Raw genomic sequence first — 27,556 nt, 5'->3', positions numbered from 1 at the left:
TTCCCAAGACAAAATGTTTATTTGTACTAATTCTTCAAATGGGTATATATTCACGATCTTTAAACAAAATCAGTACACACGTCTAGGGCAAGTTGAGTATGTAACATTAGATAATAATGAATGTTCACAAATCAAAAATTAGTTACAAACTTACAGCCTTGTATGCAAAAATCTTACATAAGGGTTAATGTTTACAATAAGACTACCCCAGTACTAAGCAAAAGAGGGTTTGTAGAACAAGATTCTAATTGTTCAGTTCCAGTCTTTATCACAGTCTTTAGCTAGAAGTATGAGTGAGGAAAAATACCTAGTGCCAAGCTGAATGCTCTCAAGCACTGAAAAGCAAATACAAATGGTGAAGTATGTATAGAAATTAAAATAAATTATCTTAGTTACTGAAACCTCATTCTTTGTCTGAAAAGAACAAGAATACCATTACAGACTGGAGAAGAAGAAAAGGAGTTATGTAAAAAGCCTTTCTCTGGATTTGTCTTTGAATAGGCTTCTGTACAAAACAAGAACAATTGAGATTTTGGGGTTTCAGTGGAAGAAGTAGTACTGGAATAAAGAAATCATCTTAAAATATATATTAATTTACCACATTTAGCCCTTTATGTATCTTACAAAATACTATTCTAGGTACTGCATGTAAAAAACAAGTTTATATATATATATATATATGTATATATACATATAAAGGCAAAGCCAACCAGCTCGGCATTAAAAAAAAACACACACAAAGCATAAGCAGACACAGTGAAAGTTATGCAGTAACGAGGAGTGTATGCTCCATGTGTGCGTTAGTGGAACAGTGCTTCCAATCTTAAAACACCCTTCTAATTGTCGAAGTAGAGCGCTTTCTCCAAGTCTGCTATACCAGTGATTATCCCAATCACCACAAACATCTGATGTTACTTAGCTTCTTGCCATCTTTGTTATGTTTAGCACAAAATCAGAAGTAAGGCAAAATAATCTTTCACAGCCCTGAATATCTAAGGACATTCACAATATCTTCTAAAAATTAATGTAAAACATTACTGGAACACAAGAAACGGTACCCCTGCACTGAAGCAGCCTCCTGGCCATACAAAGTTGTCCAAATTATTTCAGAGCAATCCAGGCTACTTAAGTAAGGAGGACAATTATTCACAGGCATCCCCTTTGTCTTATCAAGTTCCGAAGGACAACTTAAAGCTGCAGGATGGGTTTGTGCTCACAATTTCTGGTCTAAAAACACCGCCAAGGACAGTGAACAAGGTAATCAGCTGTGATACTGCTCACAGGTTTGGAGTGTATATTCAGAGCTGATGGGCATTCTTGTGATAGGCTTTGTCCTGAACTCTGTAAAACTTGATTCTAACCTTTGACTTCCAGCTGCAAGAGTAAGGTCCACGCTTTATGTACCTAGCATATATTTTACCAAAAAAAAATGTAGTTTTGTATACAAGGAAAGCAAGACAGAAGATTACATTTATCTACTTTCTCTTGTATCAACCCTCCTAAAAAAGCAATCAACCAACAGAGAAAACCTCCAAAAACTACTCCACAAAAAATCACAAGTTTTCCAATAATAAATAAAATTAACCTCACTATTAAAGCAAAAGTGCCTGAAAAAAAATAGTTGAAAAACCTGGGGAATAGAAGAGACAGATGCCTTTATGAGGCTTTCAAGACATAAAGGACTTGATCCAGCACCCACTAAAATTTTCTCTGGTGAAAGAACAACTTCAGAATTCATCATTTCTCTGGGGAGGCTGGTTCAGGACTACAGTCCAGCTGATGCATCAGTCACTGGCAGGCACTGAAACAAATGCAGTCAGCATAATGGCATACAACCCCTTTGACAACGCAAGCACGAGCTACCAGGGAATTCCCTGAACATTCCTTAGAGTGTTGTGTGGAGCCCAACACTTTGCAGCTGGCGGTTAAGCTAGAAAAACAGCATGACAATTTTGAGCAGTAGATACTCCAAGAGTATTCTTCCCCACCCACCAAACTATACTAGTGAAGAACGACCACATGTACAAGACTAAAATGAACCCTAGGCTGCAGGGTTCAGAACTCCCAGGTCAAAATCACCCATTTGTTTTGGGGAATGGGATTCTAGAAGAACCCAAAACCTGGGAACAGCAAGGGAAAAACACAGAAATACAAAAATGCAAGGATTAAAAAACAGAAGGGGAGGTAATGATCCCCCTCTGGGATATTCCCTTTAAAACAGTGTACTTAAAAACTTTGAATTCAGTTATAAATTGGTTTCAAAATAGTCTGGCAGTTTTAAAGACTTTCAGAAATCATAATACTCTTCACCAGAGTTCATTAAAAGGTCCCTGTAGCCCCTGAATAACTGTTACCACTTCTTTTGCATTAATATTGCTTAAAATAATACAATCATGCAAAACATTAAAATCTCAATGTGTATGCAGAAAAAAAATCAAGTTCTAATAGAAAGACTCTAATATTTCAAGGTTAAAGGCTTGATTCATGAAAATCATGAAAACCAGTGGGACTCTTCCCATAGTGTCCAGTGGATTTTGGGCTAGGCCTTAATAAGAGACAACAGAACGTGTTTTATACTGTAGGAACACACACAAAGTATACTTCTGTACGTAGACTATATACGTAGTGCAACTTTTGCATTGTGCATCTTGAAATCAGCTGTATTTTAGCTAGTAAAATGACAGTCACCAAGCCAACAACACTGCATGCTATGTCAAACTGGGCTGTAAAACAAAAACCAATATCCATTCAGAGACATTCATGTTGTTACTGTTGCCTAGTGAGCAGCTTTGCAGGAAGCTTAATGATGCATCCACTTGAACCCGAATACAAATTTGAAAGGCAAAAAGCTGCACGAGTAGAATGGCCTGATTGCTTTTATATGTGCTCTGGATGACTCTGAAGGCAGGATATCATCTCTTTGACGGGCTTCCCTTCGTAGCAGATTTGATAAACAGCAGTGAATAGTGGAAACCTACAGAAACAGGGTGGGGAAAGCAAATGCAGTGTAAGATTATTCTATAACATTTTTTTAAAGGAAAAAAAAATAGGATGGGGTGAGGGAAGGGGAAAGATGGAGACTGAAAAATCAATTTCTTTCTGCATTTGTCAAGCACTCACGCTGGGCTGAAAAGCACTGGATAAATACAGAACCTGCATGCATTTCTAAAATGAGTCACTCTCTCAGAAATCTAACTAGCTATAATGGAGCCTGCAACATTCATTATGTATGGCATAACTATTAAGTTATATAAAAAATAGAAAATTAAAAACACATCTTTCCTTGACATTCTTACGGCAGTTTCCATCTATTGTCAAAAAAAAAGATGCCTGGCATGTCATTTATGCATTATATCTGAACAATAATTTGATAATACAATTGCAGAATATGACACAGAGACCCAACAAAAAATTAAAGGTCAAATTTTTAATGCTACGTCCAAAATTGAATTTTGTGTTTCAAAACCCGTATTTAATCTCCTCTCCCCCCTCTCCTTTTTATTTTTTAAATTGGCCTTGTTTCCAGCAAAGCTCAAATTATTCAGGCTTCTTTGCTACCTGAATGGTTATTACAGCCAATACACTGTACAGAACTTTAAATTTGTTTTCTTCCCATCCTGGACAGACAGAACCACACAAGACCCATTTTCAGACAGAGTTTGCTGAATTTTATAGGTTAAGTATATGTTCACCAGAAATAAATTTGCCATTTCAGTGTGGCCTTTAGTACTAATTAATTTTTGCCACACGCTAAGTTATTTTGATTGAAATAAAAAAAATAAGGAGCATTGGAAATAGTGAACAGTTAATTTCTGAGTGATTCAGAATAAAACTGAAATAGGATTTTCTCCTCATGAAAGCGGTCCCATCAGACACTCTAAGATTTTATCTGTAATGCACAAATGCAGCACAGAGCAGAACCCCCAACCGCTACTGAGCACTGTACATGCATGCCAATGTACTCTGCTAAGATGTGTTATACTGAGGTAATTCTGGCATCACCACATAGCTCTGAACTAGACTCCTCAAAGTGAACCAATAACCCCAGGAGAAGCCAGGAGTAATCCACTCAAGAGTACCACTACAACACGGTGACTACGGCGTTCTCAGGGACAGGTACAGAATTTGTACCTGAATAAATGCAATATTTTGCTTCACTGGAAAAAAAAAGAGGGGGAATGGACATGCTTGTGAATTTAGTCCGCTATTGTTATAGCTCTTACTGCAAGTTGTCAAAAATGAAATGCTACTTTTTGAATTATCTGAAACTTTTTGATGTCTTCCTATGAAATGCACGTCAGATTCTTTTGGTTTATTTTTGTGGAAGACATAAAAAATGCAGGAAGAGCAAGAACTATTTCATGCCAATACAACTGACTTGATTTTTGGTTTTATTTCATCAGTGGAACCGAAATTAGCAGATAGCCACATGGCTACTCCATATTGTATTTTAATTGTTGGTCTATCATTGTAAAGTTGTTACCAGAGAGTATGCAGAAAAAAAAATATGGAGAGTTTTGCATTTTTAAACAAGCCTCACTTGTTATTCACTTTCTATTGGGTTGGGGGGAGTGATATTTGCTTTTAGCATAACTTAAATGTCAGCACTAAAATCGATTTTGTTATGCCCATGTGAGATAGCCACAAAACATCATGCGCATTCTGAAACAAAAGCTAGTTTCACAGTTCAGAAACAGCACTGCTGTTTACCAGAAAGCTTAGTGAAGAAGGACCACTAGCACAAACCACATCTTGACACCCAATTCTTGCTGTTTATCACAGCGAACATTACTGTGTTGTGAACGTCTGCCACACTTCACCCAGGAAAGGAAGAATCAAGGCTGACTGCAGGCTCATGGCCAGCAAACTCCAGTGCATCTTATGTGTGAGCACATTAAGAGGGTTAGTTCTACAACTATCGAAATGAAAACAACAAATTGCACGGTAAATACCAGCAGGCACAACCCTATTACCAAGGCTCTTCGGTTGAACATCACTGACTTTTGAGTATTTCTATGTACACTAGGGAGTCCATTTACAGGATGAGCATATGAAATTTTACTCTTATTGTAGTCCTAACTCTTCACCTTGAAACCATGACTATTTTACTGTAGTTTTAAGCAGCAACATGTGAGCTTTTGAAAAAACACTTTGAAAGCTGCTTTCAAAAGTCTTGCTGAATGGCACCTTTCATGAAGGACCAACACACCAGACAGAAATAAGCAACTGAAATGAGCTTTCATATTTTTCCACTAAAAACATAACCGAAAAAATTATATCATGTCCTCTATTTGTTGCAGGATACAACAGGGAAAAAAGAAGAAGAAAAAAAAATCAAGCACAGTATCCTATCTTATTTAGACTATCAAAAACAGCAGGGACTGAAGCCAACATTTTAATTTTTTTTCCCTGCAGTTAGCTTAATAACTGCATACTGCAGAGGCCGACTTAGGTGCCTTACTCCCAAAGACAATGTTAAAAAATAAGCAATTTAATACAGTTGATCCATTAAAATAGATTTTAAAAGCAGCTTTGGAAAAAATAAGGACAAGGCTTGGTCTTCTGACTGGCAGTCATTTGTTTTTCGATTTTACCTCATCGGGAATAGATGGCGATAAGGCATCCCTTAATCTCATAAAGAAACAACTGTGTGTGTGGTTTTAGGAAACATACATGTACTGACTCAAGTGAATACCGACGAACAAGCCAGGACAACCTGCTTAATTTCACGCCTCAGTAAAATTGAGCTAGACAAGCTGATGTCAGGTTTCATTCTAGATCTAAGTGGAAGTCACATTAGGAAAGAGAACTGCAGTATCTAAGCTAGAATCCATGTGGATAGAAGCAGCCACTCTATTCGGCTGATCAGTTATATGGGTCTTAATAACAAAGCTCCTCTCTTTGGAGACAAACAATAAATTTACTACTATGAAATGAGCTGTAGAGTCTCTTCAAAAGCCTCTTTAGGAAGCTCAGCTTTTATTTTCAGGTATTTTATTCTTTTTACACATTAATGCTGTGCCTTTCTGTGATAGCAATAGATAGCAATACATCCTGAAAACAGAAGGGCATTCACAAATTTAGTATCATACTATTAGCTGTAGTGACAGAAGTATTATTTTGAGGTTTTATTCACTGTTTTTGGTGATTTTAACTGAGGATTAAGCTACTCTTATTGCAGTGATTTGCTTTTAGCAAAACCTTCATGAAAATATCAAAACCAAAACCGAAACGAGTTGCAGATATAAAAAAGGTGCATGCAGAGCTGGCTTTATATGTTCTTACTTACTTTTCCAGCATTCCCTTCTGCTTGAGGATGCGATACACTTCTGCAGAAGTCTGTGGTCCTTGCAGTTTCTGACCGTTCAACATTTCTTGCTCCAATTCTTCAATAGACTAAAGAACAAGATTGGGGGGGTGGGGAGGAAGAAAAGAAGAGCTATGATAAAGTTTTCTAAAGCCTGACAATATCATCTGGATTAAAAAAAAATTACTGAGGGTTTTCCTTTCTCAAAAGCGAACTTGAGGGAGCATATATATTCTCACATATTCTTGTTTGTAAATATTTTTCTTCCTACATCTCCCAGCATCTTATCCTTTCAGCTTTTTCCTTTAAAAAAACAACTCTCCTTTTTTTTCTTTTTTAAAACACTTTTCACTCATTCTATTCTTGTAACACACTCAGAAGTGAGAGGGAAGTGAAGGTTGCTCCCTCAGTACAGCTAACATATCTCAGATAACTGTACTATTACCCTAACAACCCAGGAGTGCTAGTACTTCCAGCAATGGAATTCACCCAGTAAATAAGGTACCTTCCCAGTTTTAACAAATGCTTCTGCTACACGTCGATTCCGGCCACCATAACATGTTGTGATGAGATCAGCAACTCCACAGCTCTCCAGGAAAGTGGCAGTAGACACCTGTCCTTTGCAAAAAATTCTGGCAAAGGCAATCATCTCCATCAGGCCAAGGCGAATAACAGCAGCTTTGGTATTATCACCACAACGAAGGCCATCACAAAACCCAGCTCCTACTGCCACTATATTCTAATAACAAGAGGAAAAACGAATGGAAAATTAGTCAATTATTGCGAAGACATGAAGAGACAGACTGCAGATGTTCTTAAGAACCACAAATACTTTACTAATGTAAGACTGTTTTCCTTTTTTTTTTTAAAAAAAAAAAAAAGGTTTCTGGGATAACCTAAAAAAAAAGGAAGAAAAAAGAAAGATGACAAGTCTTACATTAGTAACTTATTTCCACGTATAAAAGCATAGTTAAAGCTTTGGAACAAGTTGCCCAGGAGGCTGTGCACCTGTTATTATTGACTATCTTTAAGAACACGTTACACTACATCCAAAAGAAGATTTTATCTCGATTGAACCTTCCCTGCCCTGAGGTAGGGATGAAGCTAGACTGACATCTTACAGCTCCCTACCCATATTTTCTTTATGTTTAAAGTAATCTGAGAACTTCTATTGAATTTCATGCTGATATGCTACGGGGCCAAATTCAGCCAAGGTAATGGTATTCAGCCCTTTTAAATATACAGAGTTCCAGTAACAGTAATAATTAATAGGCTTCCCAGAAGGTTCATGACACGGGAGGCTTTTCCTAAACAAAATCTGAGCTTTTTCCCCCCTTAGATCTGGCAACAGCCTCCTACAAAGCATGTACTATTTCTTCATGAACAATCAGCTATACCATCCCTTCTTTGGTTTATAAACGTACAACAGATAAAACAGATTAGTTGAGAGATGTTTGAGCAAAATGACCATAAAAGCTATTTTCTGGCATTACAAGATCAGTCAACCGGAGTCAGAGGCCACCCATACTTAGTTTGCCGCTCCTACAAATAAAAAAAATAAAAAACCCTACAAAAGAAATGGGATTCTGAAGCCCTGATAAAGCAAACAAGGAAGCAATAGATGTGGTAATATCTTTCTGCAAGCAACAACAGCGGCAGTGACCTCAGAGACCACAGGATAACTAACCAACATGACAGCACCTTCTGTAGCTCCCCATGCCAGAAAGGAAACCTTTAACTGTTGCTGAAGAAATGGTAACAGTCTGAAGTTGGCTGTTAAGCAGTGTGTTGCTTTCACTAGCATTTTTGTTTCATTTTTAGGACTCTAAGCCTAAAAACTGCAGGTAACTGCAGTGCTGTGAGGCCAGCCATGGCTCCTCCCCTGACCCTGACCAAATGGGGTCCGACGATGGGTCTTTGCTTTTTGAGCACTAGTGGAGGTCTGTAGGTGGCCCCTTAAAAATTGCAGACAGAAATTTTGACATCAGACATGACAGCAGCAGCAGATGATTAGACTTTTAAAGCTGGCACTTGAGATCATATGGGCTTAAATCTTGGCTGTGATCAGACACTTCTCCTAGAGCAACTTCTAATATTTATTCACGTGGTGGCAAAGCAAGAAGTCAAACAGATATTTAAAAAGTTTTCAGACGAGATAACCCATTTTAACTGGAATTTACACGTGTGTGAAGTCTGTAAATGTTTAGCACTCAGCTAAAAACAAAAACATTTTTGAACAACCTCTGGGCGTTTTCCAGCACTTCTCGAACACTGCCATAACTAAACCACCCCCCTCCCTCCAACTTTGCCTGCTTCGACTTTCCCCTCTGAGGCAGCTTACCCAATCAAAATTTACAGTAGGATTTGGCCTATGGCATTTTGTTGTCTACTTCTACCTTTTACAATGTTTGTCTTCAGAGCAATATAAATATTGTTTTAAGCAAGTCTAACCAATGCTAGCTACTTCTGAGGAAATGGGGTAGGGAAGGAGGGAAGCTGTGATTCTAGCTCTGAAACACTCAGCTCCTCTTCTGTACAATGCCCCCATTGTGTGCTCTTGCACGCAGCTTGCAAATAATGAGGAAACAAGACAACTTGTTATGCTCCTGAATACACACCCACGCCTAGGAGACTATTATATCCTGGTCAACATAACCCTCAGGCCACTATCATGAACTTGCAAGCTCCGCCACCTGGTTTCACTTAAACCCTCAAAGAATCTATGACAACTCCCTCCTGTAGAGAAAACTCAGTTATATAACACTGAAAGCTACACCTCTCCTTTTAAAAACTAAACAAACAAACAAAACTAAAATACCAACACTTGATACTTAGTCATCTTTCTGTCTAAAATAAGACCAAAACAGGCAGCTTGGTACTTGAAATCTTGGGGTGCAGGCACTATGCTGAGTTTATTTCAGAAAGATGCATAAGCAAAGCACAAATAAACACACAAGGAGGCTGTTGGCACTAGCACTATAGCAATCCCCTGAAAAGCAGATCGGGTGTGTGTGGGGAGAATCATGCATCTATCTGTCCAAAACAGTGTTAACTCTATCTGGTTTGTGGTGTATCAGGCCGGCAGTGTATCCCAACCTCTTCCTTGACACCCCACTCCACCATTCCACCTACTTAGGACTAGTAAGGTCAAAAAAGGTTTTAGAGACCCCTGCTGTTGCAGTAAGCATTATCCTTTTCTTACTGTTGACGTTCATATTTCTGCTTACTCTGTTGATGAGATGAAGTCAATTATTTAAGAAATGCCAGCTTCAAGCACCATTTGCTGTCTATAACATTTAATCGGTATTGCCACTAATGCAAAGCAGAAGGATGGCAAACACTGCTGTTGCCAGAGCCTACATTTGAAGTTAAAAGAGTTCTTGCAAATGCAATGGGTACACATTTGTGCAAGAGGGATCCTGAATTTCTGGGAGCAGAAATGCTGACTCTATTTGCACACAGAACATGGGGGGCTGAGGGCCCAATAAACAAGGATGACTTTACCCTGCAGGCAAACCTGCTGTTCTAAAGGTTCAAAAATACTCACAGAACAAACTCAAAATGACTGCAATAGTGTTCCTCTTGGCCTAGGGGATTCAGAGCTCTCAGAACTACTTCACGCTTGAGTGAATGTATTTCCCCAATCTCAGCACTAACAGCTTTTTACATTGAAGCATACATCCTGTAAGCAAGATGCACAGGGTGTTTTGAAATTGCATATGGTTTTAAGCTATTAAAATACTTCGCAGTATCAGGCGACTCTCTAGTTGGTCTGGTACTCTGAAGCTGGTGTTAGTCCTAGCCCTATTTTTTCTGGAACGTGAGCAAGGTCTGGCCTCAGTTATTTTTATTACCAGGTTATTGAAGATAAACTCCAGAAAAGAAATGTTGATGCCAGGCAGTGCCTACATTGCATTTCAGAGTAAGTGAGAAAAAGTGCCTTTTATTTGCACATGACCTGCTGCAAGCATGCCAGAAGTCACAAATGCAATAGATGACCCCAAAACCACGGCTAACAAGGTTGCAGACTCTGCTGACAGACTGTTCCCTCACAGTGTCACTGCTCAGAAATATCCAACTCACAGTTCTACTCTGTTTGCAGCAAGTTTGTGGAGTACTCATGAAGACAGCTTCAGAAGCCACTTCTGAGGCAGTCTTTACATCTCCATAATCAAATGGACCATTAGAGGACTAAGTAGAGATCTTAATTCAGCTGGGACATCAAGCCTTCCTTGATGCATTGTCACAGCTCAGCACAGCCTGCCTTCCCTCCTGCTTACACATAAATTTGTAGAAGCTCCTTTCTTTGCGTCACAGATGAGAGGTCAGCTGGAGACTCAACAAATCAAGGACAGTATCAGCAGGACTGTTAGAGAGGCTCAGCATAAACAGTTTGCTTGCTCCTGGCAAACTTGAACATAAATAATGGATTTCATTTCCAGCTAATCTCAGGAAAGAGTAATTACCACAGTCAACTTCTACAGTAGCAAGACTGACCATCCGACAATGACTGCCATAAACACACTTTGCAGGAACACCTTTGGAAGTAATACTGCTGGGTTCCGTACCCTGCTAAGCAATAAATCTTAGAATGATAGAATCATAGAATATCCCGAGTTGGAAGGGACCCATAAGGATCATCAAGTCCAACTCCTGGCACCGCACAGGTCTACCCAAAATTTTAGACCATGTGACTAAGTGCACAGTCCAATCGCTTTTTAAATTCAGACAGGCTTGGTGCAGTGACTACTTCACTGGGGAGCCTGTTCCAGGGTGCGACCACCCTCTCGGTGAAGAACCTCTTCCTGATGTCCAGCCTAAACCTCCCCCGCCTCAGCTTAACACCGTTCCCGTGGGTCCTATCGCTGGTGTTTACAGTGAATAGGTCACCTGCCTCTCCACTCCCCCTCGTGAGGAAGTTGTAGACTGCGATGAGGTCTCCCCTCAGCCTCCTCTTCTCCAGGCTGAACAGGCCCAGTGACCTCAGCCACTCCTCATATGTCTTACCCTCTAGGCCCTTCACCATCTTCGTTGCCCTCCTCTGGACACCCACCAACAGTTTGATGTCCTTTTTGTACTGTGGTGCCCAGAACTGCACACAGTACTCGAGGTGAGGCCGCACCAGCGCAGAGTAGAGCGGGACAATCCCTTCCCTCAACCGACTAGCAATGCCGTGCTTGATGCACCCCAGGGTATTGTTGGCCCTCCTGGCTGCCAGGGCACACTGCTGGCTCATATTCAACTTGCTGTCAACCACAACCCCCAGATCCCTCTCTGTGGGGCTGCTCTCCAGCGTCTCGTCGCCCAGTCTGTACGTATAGCCAGGGTTGCCCCGTCCCAGGTGCAGGACCCGGCACTTGCCTTTGTTAAACTTCATGCGGTTGGTGATCGCCCAGCTCTCCAATCTGTCCAGATCTCTCTGCAAGGCCTTTCCACCCTCATCGGAGTCCAAATCAGTTATATTTCTTTCTTCTTTGCTTAGTTAAGTTGGAGCCATAAGATTTAGAGACAGATCTGAAGCTTTGCTGGGAAAGGCAACCACAGCTGGTGCTGCTCCTTCTCCTTCCTGCAGTCACTGTCATCTCTGTCTTGGTCCCTGGCTGCTGCCACTGAGCGAGTTTGCCTCTCCACAGCCATGAGCCAAGACATCAGGCAGCTGGAGCACTGCCATATGCAGAGATTAGATTCTCTTTCCCTCACACTCTGCCCTGACACTCCTGCTGTGGGTAAGAGATCCCAGTACAGTTCACACTGAGAAGTGCGCCTATGTTATATTGCTTCTCAAGGATGCCACTAGGTCATACACCAGCTCAGTCTGCGCTGTTTGACTGCGAGACAAGAGGCTGACACAGGCACCAAGAGACTCCTTAGACACCCCAAAGGTGATAAACGTGGGTCTGTGCTACCCTACAGTACCCATGAGCAGCCAGGATCACATCCATAAGCTTGCAAAGGTGTGTGCATAGCTGCACGTACAGTTCTCACGGCGGTGTCATCACCTCTAAGCACTTCCTAGGAAGGCCCCAACGTTGTCTGGAAAATGACAGCTGGAACTTGTAGGCAGCCTGGGGTCGGACTGCTTGTAAAGCCATCTGGACACTTTGAACAATCCAAATCTGAAGTTCATTCCTGACCTCAGCCCTTAGAAAAGGTCGCTGAACAAATGTGAAATGTGCTTCAGCCCTCAAAAGAAAAAAATCCTTGTAGAGAAAACATGCCAAGCACATTTTTTTTCCTACAGCCAACAAGTTATTGTAGACAGCTGTTATTCCTGAATATCATCAGATTTAGTAAAATGACTGCCATTGCCTATTCAGCCAGTCTCTAGGCTGATGGAAGACTGCAGTTTCACTGCACCGTTTTCCATACTTCAGCACAGCTCCATCAGCCCATTGTTACAAAAAATAAATACAGCAAATGAAATGGATATTCAGTATGTATGTGCATATATATAAAAATAGCAGTAAAGCACGTGTTCTTTCATGATCACCCAGCTGCAATACCTATTATTACTGTCTGAATTTAAATATGCTTCAAAAGACAAATTTCAAAGCTAAAATTATCATTATTGTAAGGGAAAGCTGTGCTTAGAGCACTCTCTGTTATCCTTCTGTATTTTTTCCCCAACCTTTAGGCAACCAACCACACTGAAAATCATCCCCGCTTGCAGAAATAGAGCAAAGGAAGCATAAACATTTCATATGATCTAGTCTATTATACCAGACGTACCAAGAAAAGTCTCCTCTTCCCAAGCTGGTGTTTATGGAAAAATGCAGAAGCTGGGAGAATACACTATTTCTCACAGTGTGGTGAGAAATATCCATTAGATACACATAAAGGGGTTGCTTTTACTATTTCCAGATCCAAAAAGAACATTTGGACAGGCACGTGGAGCTGCTTATTTCCATCCTCCAAAATGCAGTTTGAAGTGACACTGCCATCAGTTTGAACCTGCACTGCTACAGAAAGAGAGCAGAACCTCTTTTTTATGCCTGTCTCTTTACACCACAAAATATTGACATCTTCCCCAGTAGGAGTGTCTTCCTTCCAGCAAGTTAAATAATGCTTATTTTTTACAATGTAATATTTTTCATGAAATAACTTTGCAAGTTTTACAAAGTAACCGTCAGTTGACAGAAGACGTACTTGTGACTTTTCCCTTATAAACAGTCACATGAAAATATGGTTATTTTTCACATTTTTTGCTACAAAGATGATCAGATTAACAATATAAAAAGCAAAGTGCTTGCTGTTACCATTAGCAAACTACTGTTCTACTAATAAGAACGTACAACTTACAAGAAAAAATGCTCAAATTTACATAGCACTATTCACATTTGAGTTTTCCATTTTGCTTTGCACAGGCAATAGAAACATACCCATCAGTTTAATTTGAGCTTCATTTTCTTTCAGTGGCGCACACATTAGCAAAGCATTAATATAATTTCACAATGTTTGAGTTAAAAACAGCTCAGGAAATTGCTTACACACTGTTAGCACAATATTTAGGATTAAAGGAGAAAGGGTTTTAAATGAAAAAATACTTATTTATAAATAATGTTTTAATAAAGATGCCTTTGAGATTAAGAAAGATGTGCGTGTTTGAAAAACATCACCTGTATTAGGATGCCTATCTATGCCACATTATATCAGTTAATGTCTTTTAATCAGGCAAGAAAAACTTAATATTTTTAAACTAATTTATCTTTAATTTACATTTTTGTTTAGAGCTCATACCATGCACTTCTTTGGAAGTCTCAGCTCAGTTAACAAAATATACTGCTACCAACACCAAATGACCAGAGCACACAGAGTACATACAGTTTTTTAGAAATGCAACTGCAGAGCTCAGTCTGCAGGTTGCAAGACTAACAACACAGCAGGAGGGAGGAACAAAACAAGGCTACAAAGAAATTACACAAGTTTCACTTCAGCACCTTTCCAGGTCAAGAAGAACAATTGATTTAAATTACACTTCCAAAGAGGTATTGGTTTGCTGCTCTCTGGGACTTTTATAATGGCATTTGAATGTCTGCTGACTAGCTGCTGAGTTTGTTGGGCACACTCATCCTTAGATTCCCTACGAGAGATTTTTCTGGAAGAAACATTTGTCTGCAACAGAACTTATCTATTAAGCAAAAAAATCAAGCTAGTTAGAAAACATCAGGCTGAAAAGAAAAATAAAAAATCTGTATAACTTTTTTGACCCATTTGATGGGTCTATATACAAGGATTTCTTTCCTGCTAACGTTACACATGACCATAGCAGCAGTTTCAAGCAATGGCTATGAAGCCAAATTACAAGCTCCACAATCTTGAGAAATTACTATAAATACAGGGAAAGGAGGAGAAGGGAAGGGAAAGGAGGAGAAGGGAATCTTCGAAGTGTGGCCCATTAGACCAGAGTACAGACTCATGACTTCCTTCTTAGGACTTTTAAGATAACAGCTCTCAATACAAAATTATTTAGACAATTAGTAAGCCAGAAATTACATCGTTACAGACATCAGTCTAACTTCTACTGATTAACAGGAGCAGGAATCAGAACTCTTTAGCTTAAAGATACTGTTCATTGGCCTGGCAGTTTTGCAGATGAATTGTTTAGATTCCATGTAATTTCGAGAAAGAAAACAAAGCAATATGAAATAATTAGTCAAAACAAACAAACATACTGCTACATCCATCAAAACTACTTCTACGATAGATATCAGATAATGTGAACTATTGGCTACTTCCAAGCTACTAATGCTTTCCCTTCATAAATGGCCTGTAAATTAACATGAAAAAAAATATCAGGTATGTGTAAACCAGCCTTTACTTCCTGCCAACATTGATTTTATTACAAAAACAAGTCCAGATAAGTAACTCTCTGAAATAACTTTTTTCCTATTCAAGTCACTTTTTTATAGGGTTATCCACATGAACTTTATGCATTTTGTGTCCACAAAGTATAACACGCAATAGTGCTTACAGTACGTAAGTCAGTGAAGAGGGGAATATTTTGGCCACCAGACACAAAGGATTAATACCAACTTCTCATTTTCTTTTTGTGAATGCCCTGCTATACAAAGAAAAAATCAACTAAGATGTATTTAGAAACATTTTGACCAGTTAGATGAAATTAACTCTTGTTTTGTGACTGTGTGTAAGCTAAGTGAAAGATAGAGAACTTAGAAGACAGCGAGACAAGCGTCTAAAAGCTGATTCTCTGAGCATACTCCTGCTACATCTGGATCTTCAGGAAATGTAGCAGTTTTATATATTATATAAAGTATAATAAACTTAATTCTTTAAATAGAAATATCCAGTTTTTTTTTTTCTACAAGACTCACTGTTCCCTCTGTGTGCAAGCTGCAGCCTGTTAATCTTACCTTCAGAGCACCACAAAGCTCAACAGTATCTGCATCATCTACTACCGTTATTCGGAAGTTTGGAGTCTGCAGGAGTTCTTTGAAGAGAAGGCCATTTTCCAAGATTTTGCTGCCTGTTGAAAAAGAGAAAGGAAGGATAAAAAACGCCAATGAATAATTTATTTGGGTATTGTTTAGTCTTTCCTGGGCAAGTCAGAATACTTAAAAGCAGAGATAAGGTTGTTCTATCTTCATCCTAAACAGACTCCTTCACATGTAAAAGCTCTACGCTGAGCTGGACTTCTTCATAATTCATTGCCTGCTCTTTGAGAGATTCTAAATAATAATCCCATTAATTCTCTATACTTTTTTTTATTTGACCATTCTCTTTAAAATAATAGTTAATAATAGAGCAATGTTGAATTAGAAATACAGCAGGTGCAATTCTATCAATTATTTTAAGGTCTGTATTCTAGAAAAATACTTATTGATAAAGGCACATTGTGGTTATTTTATTAACTGAGCATGCTGACATTCACAGCTGTTTCTAAGGACTGAACGGTAATTCAACCATTCAAAAATAAGTTAAATACAGACATTAATAATAGTAAGTTAAAGAGATGACAACACTAAAAATGGACAAAACCATAAATATAAACACTGAAAAAATAACATTAACTCTCTTTTATATATGAGTACCTGCATGTGTGTACATGCACATTTATACTTCTCCAGAGACTGTGAAATGCAAGACTAGGCACGTCTTTGTGCTGCAAATGTTACAGATGACAACACAGAACTAAAGCTATGCCTAGCACATAGGGGAACTAATTATTCTGAGAACTTAAAAGAAGATACTGACACCTAAAAAAAAAAAAAGAGCTGAGCTGCTGAGCAGGAATATGGAATATATAATCATTTATCCATATTAAGCCATGCAAATCCAAGAAAAATCTTAAGCACAGCAATACAATAAAGCAGTTTGTTATGTGGAAAGCGATAAAAAGCATGCTTAGTATTTCACTTGCTAAAGGTTACAACCCTTTTAAGATTAGTTAAAATTGCTCTCCTTTCTCTCCCTCTAGTCCTAATATTCTCCTAGTGCTTCTGGACATGTAAACATTCTAGGAAATTCAACATTAAAATAAGGAGGACCCAAGAGCTTCTGATAACAGCCAGTTCATGTTGAAAACTATGAAATCTGAGCTATTTGGTGTGCATCTGTGAGGACAGGAGCACAGTTTAAACATTGTTATTACTTGGAACATTACCTATTGTGGTTTCACAGAATTTCTCTGCCGCCACCTCATTGGCAATGTTAGCTCCCATCAGCACACTGATGTCTATTCCCATCTTCTCTCGAATAATGTCAGAGATCAGTTTGAGTCCCTCCGGGCCTTCATCTATTCCCTGCAGCCAACATTAAGTGGAATTACTAAAGCGGCATTCATTAGACACAATACAGAAGAAAGCACATCACAATTAGTCTTGCCCACGGGTGCTACACCAAGGTCTGCTTGGCTAGAGACCAAAGATGATGAACTTGCTATCAGTGAAGCTTCTGTGTTTGTTGTGACCTACCTAAGGTAACTTCTTTTCATGAGGTAGCACCTTAAGAATTAGGACTAAACCACCACATCTGGATGATGGCAACACTTTTATTCCATGCTCAGTAACAGTCCTGATTCTCAGAAGTGCTGAATATTCAGCTCTGTTCAGAATCTCAGCTGGTTGTTACCACTGTATCCCTACTAAAACTACTGAAACATCACTGATACATCACTTGTGCACTTGGATCTGAAACTCCACTAAAACTCACAAAACGTCATCCCAATGACTTGTTTGGTGAAGAGGGATCTGAACTGAAGTATAAGAGACCAGTTCCCTCCTGCATAATGCCAACAACTGTTTAGGAGGAGAAACACACTTTAATCTTCTTGAAGAATACTACAAGTAGAACAGCAGGCCACTGATATGTAGAAAGCTGAACATCTGAAAATACTGACTTCTAAGGATATATTCATTTTGCATCTATAAAGTATTCTTTAAAAAGGGTGAAAGTAGGGGAGAAATAGGGCTTTAGAAAAGATCACCCTAGAGATTAATGCTGCAATGGAGAACAGAATCTGGTACCCTGAATTGCCTAACAAAAACCTCCAAATAAGACCATTTTACCCTCACAAAATCCTTTTCTCCTAACTTGCCAAATGGGGTAGGAGACTCCTTCTGAGCTTTTAGAACAGGAGCCTGGCAGACAAGCTACTGAGATGGTCTTTCTTTGGCACAGCATACAACTTTGCATACAGTACCATATTTTAATCTTGGGGGGTCATGGTAACCCTCATGCATTTTTCCCTAAGAGTGCCAACGATGTCCCCATGAAGTAACTGTCAGGCTCCTCCTCCACCCTCCTAAGCAGGAATTAATAAACTGAAAAACATACATTGGGAACAACTCCAAAAAAGTAAATACGTACATTACAATTATTCATCCAAGTGAAAGGAGATAGAGAGGCTTGGGTGCCAAAAATTAGCTTTGCTATGAAACAAATGCAACTTCTGACAAAGTCAAGGAGAGCTGCACCTGTTTCTCAAAAAGTCAAATCCAATACAGGATGATAGATGACAGGAGAGAAAACGAACACTCCCCACCCCAAACCAAGGCTCCAGCACAGGAATTTCCACTGGGCAGCAGTGATCCCCTGGCAATTCAAGTCCAATTCTGTGGTCTTACCACTTAAGTCCTAATGTGCTTGCCAGAGCAATCCCTGGGGCTGGACACCGGTAGATGAAAATGAGATCAATGTTGAGGCTGCCTGAGGAGTATTTAAGTGCTCCCTGATTCCTGTGCTGAACTGCACCGTAAGTCATATATGATTCAGACTGCATTTCTCCCCCCGTAGCTGCACAAAGAAATGTTAGGGGTTCGTAGATACCAGTCATCAGAACTTATGTAAAGCAACACAGCTGCAAATGTTTGAATAGGAACACAGATTAACTAGTAGACAAATGTCTTTATTTCCCATAGACTTAGTTTTATTATCAGACATAAGGCTCTGCTTGAAGATTTGACTGTCAAAAAAAATACAAAAAAAAGAAAAATGAAGAAAGAGTAAAAGATGACACATTAACTTCCCAAGCAATTTAGAACGCAAAGAAACAAGAGGACCCACTAATGCTATTTTTCAGAGAACTGCACTTTAACTGTCAAAGTTAACACAAAGCACTTTAATAGCATTAGTGGTGAGCATAACGAGACCATTAAAAATATGACTTGGACGAAAACAGCATGCATAAAGAAGCTGCAAAAGTAGAGGAAAGAATGCATTCCGGCCTCTATTACTTAGTTCCACTGTTGTATCAATCTCTGCCCTTCCTTCTTAAATGATTCTTTCAAAGATGCACAGTTATGCCTTTTGATAAAAGCTAACACGTACTTCGCATTCTCCTGAAAAAAATAAAATAAAATTGAAAGGCCTTGCACCATGCCACAGCGAGACAGTGGGAACCTGCCTAGTAATCAACGCTGCTTTGCATGGCAGGTGTCACTACTGTGCTTATATTAGAGTAAGTATGGGCTTTATGGGCTTTTTTATTATTATTTTTATTTTAAGTAACCTCCTCCCTTCCCCTCCCCCCCCCCCTTTTTTTTAAGGCATAGCCTTAATCAATACTCCATTAAAGCACTTGCCATCAATACCCTGAGCACTACTCCCAAGGGAGTACAGGCCCAACTTCTGATTGCAGACATGCTGATATAAATCCTCACTTAGTCCACCCGTTTCATAGAAGTTGTTTCTAGCATTGAAGATACGAGAACATAAATCATGTTTAGCAAAGTAAGGAAGAATAAAGGTTATTGTGAGCTTACAGAAGAAAGAGACATAAACTGCTTGACAGCTTCAAAGCAATAAAAGTTTTAAAACTTTAGGGCATCTAGGACAGCTGCGTGGTTTTGATGCTATGCATTCAGTTCTTTCAACACTGCTTTATTTTATCCTTCTACCATATGAAAAGCTTTTCCACAAAATGCAGCAAGTAGACTCAGGAAGCAATACTTTTTCACACATCTCAGTAATATGTCAGCACTAACAAAACAACACAGACTTGATGAGCTTATTTAGTCAAACTAAAGAGTCAAGCTTCTGGTCAATAGTGATAGTTTTGTGGTTTTTATTCTCCTTTAAAACAGATCCATAAATGGATCATTTGCCAGAAATCATAGTAGATAAAGGAGTGCGTGCTGAGAAAATGGTCTACTCTCAACTAAGTACAAAGCATTCTTCCAAACCTAGTGGAACTAGCTTATTCTCTGCAGCTAAAACACGAGAAAATAAGAAGCACACTCACATTTAATAATTCTTCTGTCACCAAAACTACAAACACTCTAGTGAAACACTTATTTCCTACATCTTTGCCCCACTCCTAGTTCCCATTCTTGGACTGTCCTTGTGGACCATGCTGAACAATCTCTCTTGTTGCAACATAATCTTTGACACGAACAAGAGCTCAGTCACATGAAATTCCCTCAGTAGTTCTTAAAATGATCAGCTCGGTGTGTGGGATGTGCATTAACAATCAAAGCATTATGCTTGTGCTCTGTTCTCCACCTAATGATGCGTTTGGAAACAACAAATAAAAGATTGGAAAGCTTGGTGGTGCAAAAAAGAAAGGGGGAAGGGACATGTTCAAGGCATGTGAACAACCTCACTTTCCTCTTCCTGCAAGCACTAAGCTAAAATAAAACACCACATAACAATCCACTAATGACTGAGACAAACTCCAGTCTTGCATCTCAAAAGGTTTAATGGCACAACCAAGCCAATAACACAAACAGACTTTTCATATCAAATTCCAAGCTATCTTGTTTTAGAAAATTCCACACAATGTTCTAATTTTTTTATGCACATAAATTATTATACCTTTATCAGAGTTATACCGAGAGCTTTCTTGGGTACTCGTCCTGTGATTTCATCGCAGACCTTATGAATGAACTGATGAGGAATGACAAAAACCAGCAAATCTGCATCCTGTACAGCTTCATTAAGGTTTGGGATGGCAACCTATGTATTTATGGGAGAGAAAGGCCATGTCTTAAAATCAACACTATGCACAAGTGTTAACATCTAAATAAAAGCACATTTTGTTCTTATACCAAATGCTACAATTTACTGTGCTTTGAAAATAAGTAGTAACAAACTTCCCAGAAAAGCAAAAGAATTGAAGTTTTCAAACAAGCTATTTTGTGCCTTGAAAGGGGCATCTTCACAGCCACCAGCATGGTTAGTGCAAAGAAAATTCAAAATGTTCCGTAACATTCAAACAAGTATTTTGAGTAAGAAAATACAGAATAAGAAGCTGTCTTCTCTTCAACAAAATAATCTGAATTTTTGATGCATTACTGCATGGTAAAAAGTAGTTTCTTTAATTAATTCCTTGTGCTCTCGAATTTCTTCTCCAGTCCTTTTATACCTTCTAGTTTATATTCTGTTTCTCTGCACTAACAGATTTTGTTTACCTTTTAGGAAGGTGACCTAATTTGAAATCACTTGCCAGACTCCACTTTTCCTAACACTTGACGACCATCTTAAAATAACACACACAGATTTAAAATCTACTAAGGAACCTAAGTGAGCAGGTAGAGGACAGGAGAAATGCCATGCTTGGTGGCGAAGGCTAGGCAAATGGGATTTCAGCTTCGTTGTTAGCCAAAATAAAACCCAAAAAACACACTGCAATCCATGACAATTCATGTTTTCCCAACCAAAAATCTCTACCGAACCGCCAGATGCTGCAGTCTCTTTCTAGAACATTTTCAGGGCAAGATTCACCACCAACCACCCACCATCATGTCATACCAACACAGTGGGGATGTGGAGTCCTGTTGTTCTGCCCTGGCAATGCTACACCTAACGTGCTAATCTGACTGTACAGAGCAAAAGGCAACTGAGAAGCAGATAAACCGCAAAGGGCTTGCAGCTTTCTTGAGAATTTATCTAGCTCTCATCCTGTAATTCTTTTTAAGAGTTTCAGAGTACGTTAAATCCCTTCAATTCTTATTGAACAGCCAGCTCCCTTCCAAAGCCGAGGCCAATTTTTTTATACTGGGTATAGTCACAGACATTAATCGTGCCTTCTTTTTCACATTTACTTCCATACAGAGAAACTGTAGTAACAAATACAATAGTGACACACACACAAAAAAAGAGCATAGCATGTTGAATTTACCTACCTGCATAATTTTACGTGTTCAAATCCCTGACCTCATCGGTTAACAAGTATGCAGTTTGAAATATTATAAAACTTAACAGCGTTAACAAAATAAATTTCTACCCCCATTCACAGCATGAGCAATATCGCCTCTGTAACTAGATCAAATTTAGCTTCTGTGCCTTACCACGTTATCTGGCAACTTGTACCCGGGAAGATATTTTACATTTTCATGTTCGTTATTTATTATATCTGTCAGTTTTCTTCCATTAATATTCTCCTCGAAGACCCACATCTTCACTGTGGAAGCAAACTTTTGCAATTTTTTTACATTATTGCCTATTATTTTGGCAACCGCAGAACCCCTGCAGGAAGGAAAACAAAACAAAACATTAAAAAATAAAAAGATGATTTTGCCCTAGAAGAAAGAGATTATCTTTAAAATGAACAGAAGTTCACTGATTATTCAACCAATTAGTACTCAGCATTTTTGGTCCAGTAAAACAAGCGGAGAACACACCAGCTTCTTTCTCTAAAACAAATCTATCTAGAGTACATTGGATAGAAGCATTTACTGAACTTCTCCTATTTTGTCTGCTAACCTGCTATCCAGTGAGAGCTTGGCTTATTGTATTTCCAGAAATCAAATGTATTATATCTTCAGTGCAGATGTAAAAATGACATATTCAATTTTACGGATAATCTTCACCTTTAAGAAACAGGAACTTTTCTTTGCTAAGATGACTAACCCAACAATTTCTGTAGAATATTGACACACATTTAAAGCGAAGAAGCACTTACACTTTGTGTAAGTTGTAAGATTTACAGGTATGCTGCCCATCTCACAGAATGTAGTTGTCACAATGGCATCCTCTGAATTTGCAGGCAGACAATCCTACCAGTTAGCTCCCCAAGAAGAGCACACAATGAAACCTGTAGGATAGCGATTACTGCTCAAACCTCTAAACCACAATGAAATTAAGCAGAATAACTGAAGCTACACACATGACAAGGAACAAACACAACCTTCCCTTCTATTCCTAGCCTGAATGCTATATGGAAGAAAAAGATGTGATTTTACAATGCCTGTTCAGCTAACTTCCTTTTCTGTGGCAAGGAGGCTTGGTAATTACTGACAGTCTACCACGGAGACAAAAAAAATTCACAAAGATGTAACAAAAATATACAGTCACAGATCTGAGGCTTCCCATTTTTGCATATTTCCTCTTTTCTCCCTGCCAATTAAACTTCTGATACTGTGACTTTCTAGTACTTGGTACTGGGGTGGGAAGGAATAGCACACTTTATTTGGAGGTATGAATGCTTTAATTTTACAAATCTAGTTATATACATACACTCCCCTAAATTTATTATGGACATCATTTGTAATAAACTCATAGCTAGTAAGTAAACCAAATAGATTCAATATCCTCTGAGAGCTTTTAATACGGTACAACTCATTTTGCTGTATTAAGAACGTGTGCTATCGCAGGCCTAGGGTCACTTTCCAAGTAGCAGCAGAAAAAAATATGATATCTGAAGTAGACCTTCTTCAGGCAAACCATAAAACTGTGCGTGTTGAAAGGTTGGTATGTACTTCTCTAATAGCCCTTCACACACCACAGAGTCCCCCGGGTTCAGGAGGTGATCCAGAAGCCCCAGCTGTCAGGCATCTCTTATCAGGCTCATACACGAGGTCGGGAGGCAGCCAGAGCAGTTTCCCTGCCGTGGCAGACAACTCACCAGCTCAACCCTCCAGCTCTGAGGTCTGCACAAACAGTGAAAATGACATTCAACACAACACTGGTGTGTGTTTTTGCAGAAAGAGTATCGCCGCCCATGAGCAAAAGCAAATATACTAGTGCAGATTTATATATAAGGTCTGGATCCCGGTAAGTCGCTGGCTTCAGTTTTGAGCTTCCCGACACGCTGCGTGCTCAGCGTTGATAAAGACAGAAATGAGCGATTCAGCAACTGCCCAACTGGGATTTTCATTTGCCAACATAAAGTTCAACAGCCTGTATTTCTTGAACAAGATATTCATTCCATTATTAAATAACATATAAAATATCTCAGCTGTCTTTGTTAATACTACTCTCTAAAGCTGCAAAAAAGTGACGAGTTTTAGTTCCTGAATTCAAGAATATTCTGACTCCTCTGGTTCCCCACTTCCTGTTACACTGCAACAGCTACTGTGGGACTGAATTTAGCAAGGTCAAACAACAGCCTCTAGGGCTGCTCAAGGTGAAATACCAGCTCCCCACACCTGTTAACCCAACAGACAAGCCTATGCTCTCTTCTGTGTCCCAACACTCCTCAGTATGTACCCTGGAATCATTACTGGGATTTCTGGCTCGTCTTTTGGTGTACTCCTGACACATCACAAGGCGAAGGAACTGGAATTCTTGCCTGTTTATTCCCAGCAGTAGCAGTTCAAGTGTGAGCTGGATTGTAGTAGTTGGTGCTTGTGGCAGCTCAGTTACACAAGAAAATGGGCAGTGAGGGATGTCCTCGCAAAGCTTACCCCTGGCATGCCCCAGCTGATGGGTAATGCTTCACGTAACACAACGGGGCAGTTGCACGCCAAAAAGCGGTTCTCCTCCTTGCAACCTGTACCAATGGCACTCCCAAGTGCAAGCTCATACACTTCTTATTTAACGCTTTTACAGAACTGTCTGAGCTCACTGAGCAAGAACGCACACTCTGTCTCCTGCCCTTCACCATTAGGGTGTATCATTGTCAGCCTCACCCCATTTTAAAAGCGAAATATAAAACCCAGAAACTCCTAAATGTCAGTGGAGGTCACAATATGCAAACACACATGATATCATTAGCCCTACCACTTTTTCCTAAAAAAAAACACCTACCTCAGTTAAACCCAAAGTTTTATCTCCCACTTTTCTATAGCAAGTTCCCAGCCATATGAACCCCTCTGACCCAGTAACTTTACCTCTCTTCCCAAACTCTATAGTTTACTTTCAAGCTAGGCCATCTGATTAACCAGGGGCTGGTTCTAGCAAACCACCCGGGGATAAATTCTGGTTGTACACCCCTTGTTAACATGCCCTGGAAGTGTTATCAGAAGAGCAGGCTATCACACATGCTAGAGGCAGTGTCTGCAGTATTTTAACTGAATCTGACCACTGCCCTTGAACCCTGAGGCTCCAAGGTATATTCCCAAGGTATATTCTCTTCACACGCAAGGCAATTTTATTTTTTACCTTAAGGATCATAATGCTTATCTACCAGCTGAGCAACTGTACCTGGGCAAAGAGAATGAAAAAAAACAGTTCCTGCTCTTCCGTGACTTTTGAGCCATCTGTCCCGTTCCACAACCTTCCATCAGGTGTCAGAGACCCCTGCCAAGTCAGCTTTGTTAGTAAGGTGACCTTCCCCCTAGCAAGCCAACCAAACAAGTTGGGCTGGAAGCAGTTTATCATCCAAGGTGATTACCTCAACCGCTCTGAACTGTCACTGTTGTGCCAAGCTCCTTTAGTTTCTTTTCTTCCATCCCAGATATAAGGTAAAGGGCTGTGAGAAGGCAAAGGCATTCATAAGGTTACTGGCACTTGGGGGCCAGGGTCACCTCACACAGAACCACATAAACCCCAGTCTCCAAACTGCTAAGAGCTCATTACCATTGGGTTTGATGTCTGTCATCCCCTGGACTTAGTGGAAGAAATCACCTGCCTCTCCAAAACTATTATTTTTGGAAGCATTCATGGGGGAGAATGGGGAAGCTGTTGCACATCAAAACATTTGCAATTTCATAAATCACACTCCTATCAAATAAGCAAACTATCAATTATTTGAAGACATTTATCCCAAAAAGAAAGGAAAAAGCTGATTCCCAGTAACAGTGCTCTCTCTTTCTCTCAACAACACAGATACAGGCATTTTGCCACCCAAACATCCATCCTGTCAGGAGCTCTTCTTGTTATTAAACTGATCCAGTGAGGTAAAAACAAATGACATATGTACATGGTTATAGCTAGTAGATAATATCTACAGATCCTTCTGTGAGCTTGTTTCATAGCGGATCAACTGCAAACGCAGTCAAATTATCTACAGAACTTTTTGCTAGATTTCAAGTATGGAAGAACGGTAACAACAAAAGACAGATCTAGCTACATATCTTTTTTGGATATACATTGCAATGCACAGTATCCCTCAGTTCACCTTACAGTCTAGTGCAAGGAAAGGAAGAGATGCCATGCTGAAATGTCAGCTGTCCCCTCAGTAAACCATGACAATGAAAAACACAACTTTGCCGTTGCTGATTTTTTTGAAGTATGCAAAACTACATCAAAAGCCAATGGCACACAGTTGGGGTAAGCAACAAGTCTAAGATCACCTCTATGGATGTTAAGATGTAGGATCTTGCTCTTTGCAAAACTAAACTCCCCTGAAGTTAGATTTAACCTTCTAAAAAACAGAGTGTGACCAGAAATAACATATGCCTAGCCTTACTAATTAAACTGACAGGCTGTGGAGAGATTTATATAATAAATCGTACATAACTTACTCATTGTAAATAGTGATCCGTGGTAAAAACAGTGATTAGGAATGATAAAGAAATTAAGGAAGTGAGACAGAGAAGGATTATAAACGTGATACTCCTCTTAGGGAAATAATTACTAAACCTGTTGCCTTCAGCAAACACAACAGTGAGACCATAAGTTTATTTAAGTCTAATTATAAGCTAGCGATGGATGCTGCAATAAAACCTTGTCTTGAGCCTTCGGTGTGCTTTGACATAATCAACTGGAAAAAGAGAAGGTACTTGAAATAAGCTTGTGTTTCACAGCTCTTCTCTGAGCTTTCAAGGGAAACAGCTAATGCACAGAGAGGTACACAACACACATTTCACTCCTGGGGAGAAGTGAACTTGTTACAGCAGCCCCACAGGCAGCCCTTTAGTCATGACCTGCTGAAGAAATACGTTCGGTATCTTCAAGGTCTACATCACCCTCCATCAGACAACTCACACAACAAACACCAGGTTAAAAATATCCCCAAATAACACCCTCCCAGGAGAAGGGCGCCCAAACAGCGGGCGGTTCTGCTGCTCCTTCCCCCCCCGTTGGCTCGGGGCCGCACCTCAGCCTCGGCAGCAGAGCGGGGGAAGCCCACCCGAGCCCAGGACCCCCCCCTCAGGGCACCGCGGCCCCGGCCCGAAGCCCCCCGGTTCCCCCTTGGGTCCCCCCCACGTCTCCCCCGGGTCCCCTCCGGGCTCCCCCCGGGCTCCGGGCCGGGGCAGGGCAGCCCCGGGCGGGAAGCTCCGGGCAGGCCGGGGCGGGCAGGGCTGCGGGGAGGATCGGGCCGGGCCGGGGCCACGGCTGCGGTCCCCCCGGGGGCTGCACTCACCAGTTGCCCGAGCCCACGATGCACACCTTGAGGGGCGTCCCCGGCAGCGCCATGCCAGCGCCGCCCGCGCCCCGCCGATGGCCGCGGCGAAGAGCTCGCTGAGGCAACCGCCTCCCGCCGCCCGCCTCCGCCGTCAGGGGCTCGCTTTCACCTCCCTCCTCTCCTCCCTGCGGCTTGCCGGGAAGTGTAGTTCCTCCTGTCGCCTGCCCCTTGTCCCTCGGCCCCTCCTCAGGGCCGGCTCCGTGCCCGCTGGGGACAGCCCCGGGGAGGGCGAGGCATGGTTGGGGGCCGCGGACCGAAAGTGGAGGTCGCGCTGGTGGTTT

The 27,556-nt window shown here is 40.3% G+C and overlaps 1 protein-coding gene across 1 annotated transcript; it reads right to left on the bottom strand.

Annotated features, from left to right (window-relative positions):
- On the bottom strand, positions 1-27,392 carry GPD1L (glycerol-3-phosphate dehydrogenase 1 like). Its single transcript, XM_035549857.2, has 8 exons — positions 27,234-27,392; positions 22,054-22,231; positions 20,579-20,719; positions 16,929-17,067; positions 15,679-15,791; positions 6,813-7,046; positions 6,290-6,396; positions 1-2,974 (listed from the first exon to the last, which is right to left on the bottom strand). Exons 1-8 carry the CDS (start codon positions 27,284-27,286, stop codon positions 2,878-2,880), a joined length of 1,062 nt encoding a protein of 353 aa, XP_035405750.1. The 5' UTR covers positions 27,287-27,392; the 3' UTR covers positions 1-2,877.
- Between the last annotated feature and the right edge of the window lie 164 nt (positions 27,393-27,556).

The sequence above is a fragment of the Cygnus atratus genome, chromosome 2 (assembly GCF_013377495.2).
Source record: "Cygnus atratus isolate AKBS03 ecotype Queensland, Australia chromosome 2, CAtr_DNAZoo_HiC_assembly, whole genome shotgun sequence".
Classification (NCBI taxonomy): Eukaryota; Metazoa; Chordata; class Aves; order Anseriformes; family Anatidae; genus Cygnus; species Cygnus atratus.
The sequence above is the reverse complement of the archived record's forward strand: the minus strand, read 5'-3'. Positions and strand labels throughout refer to the sequence as shown.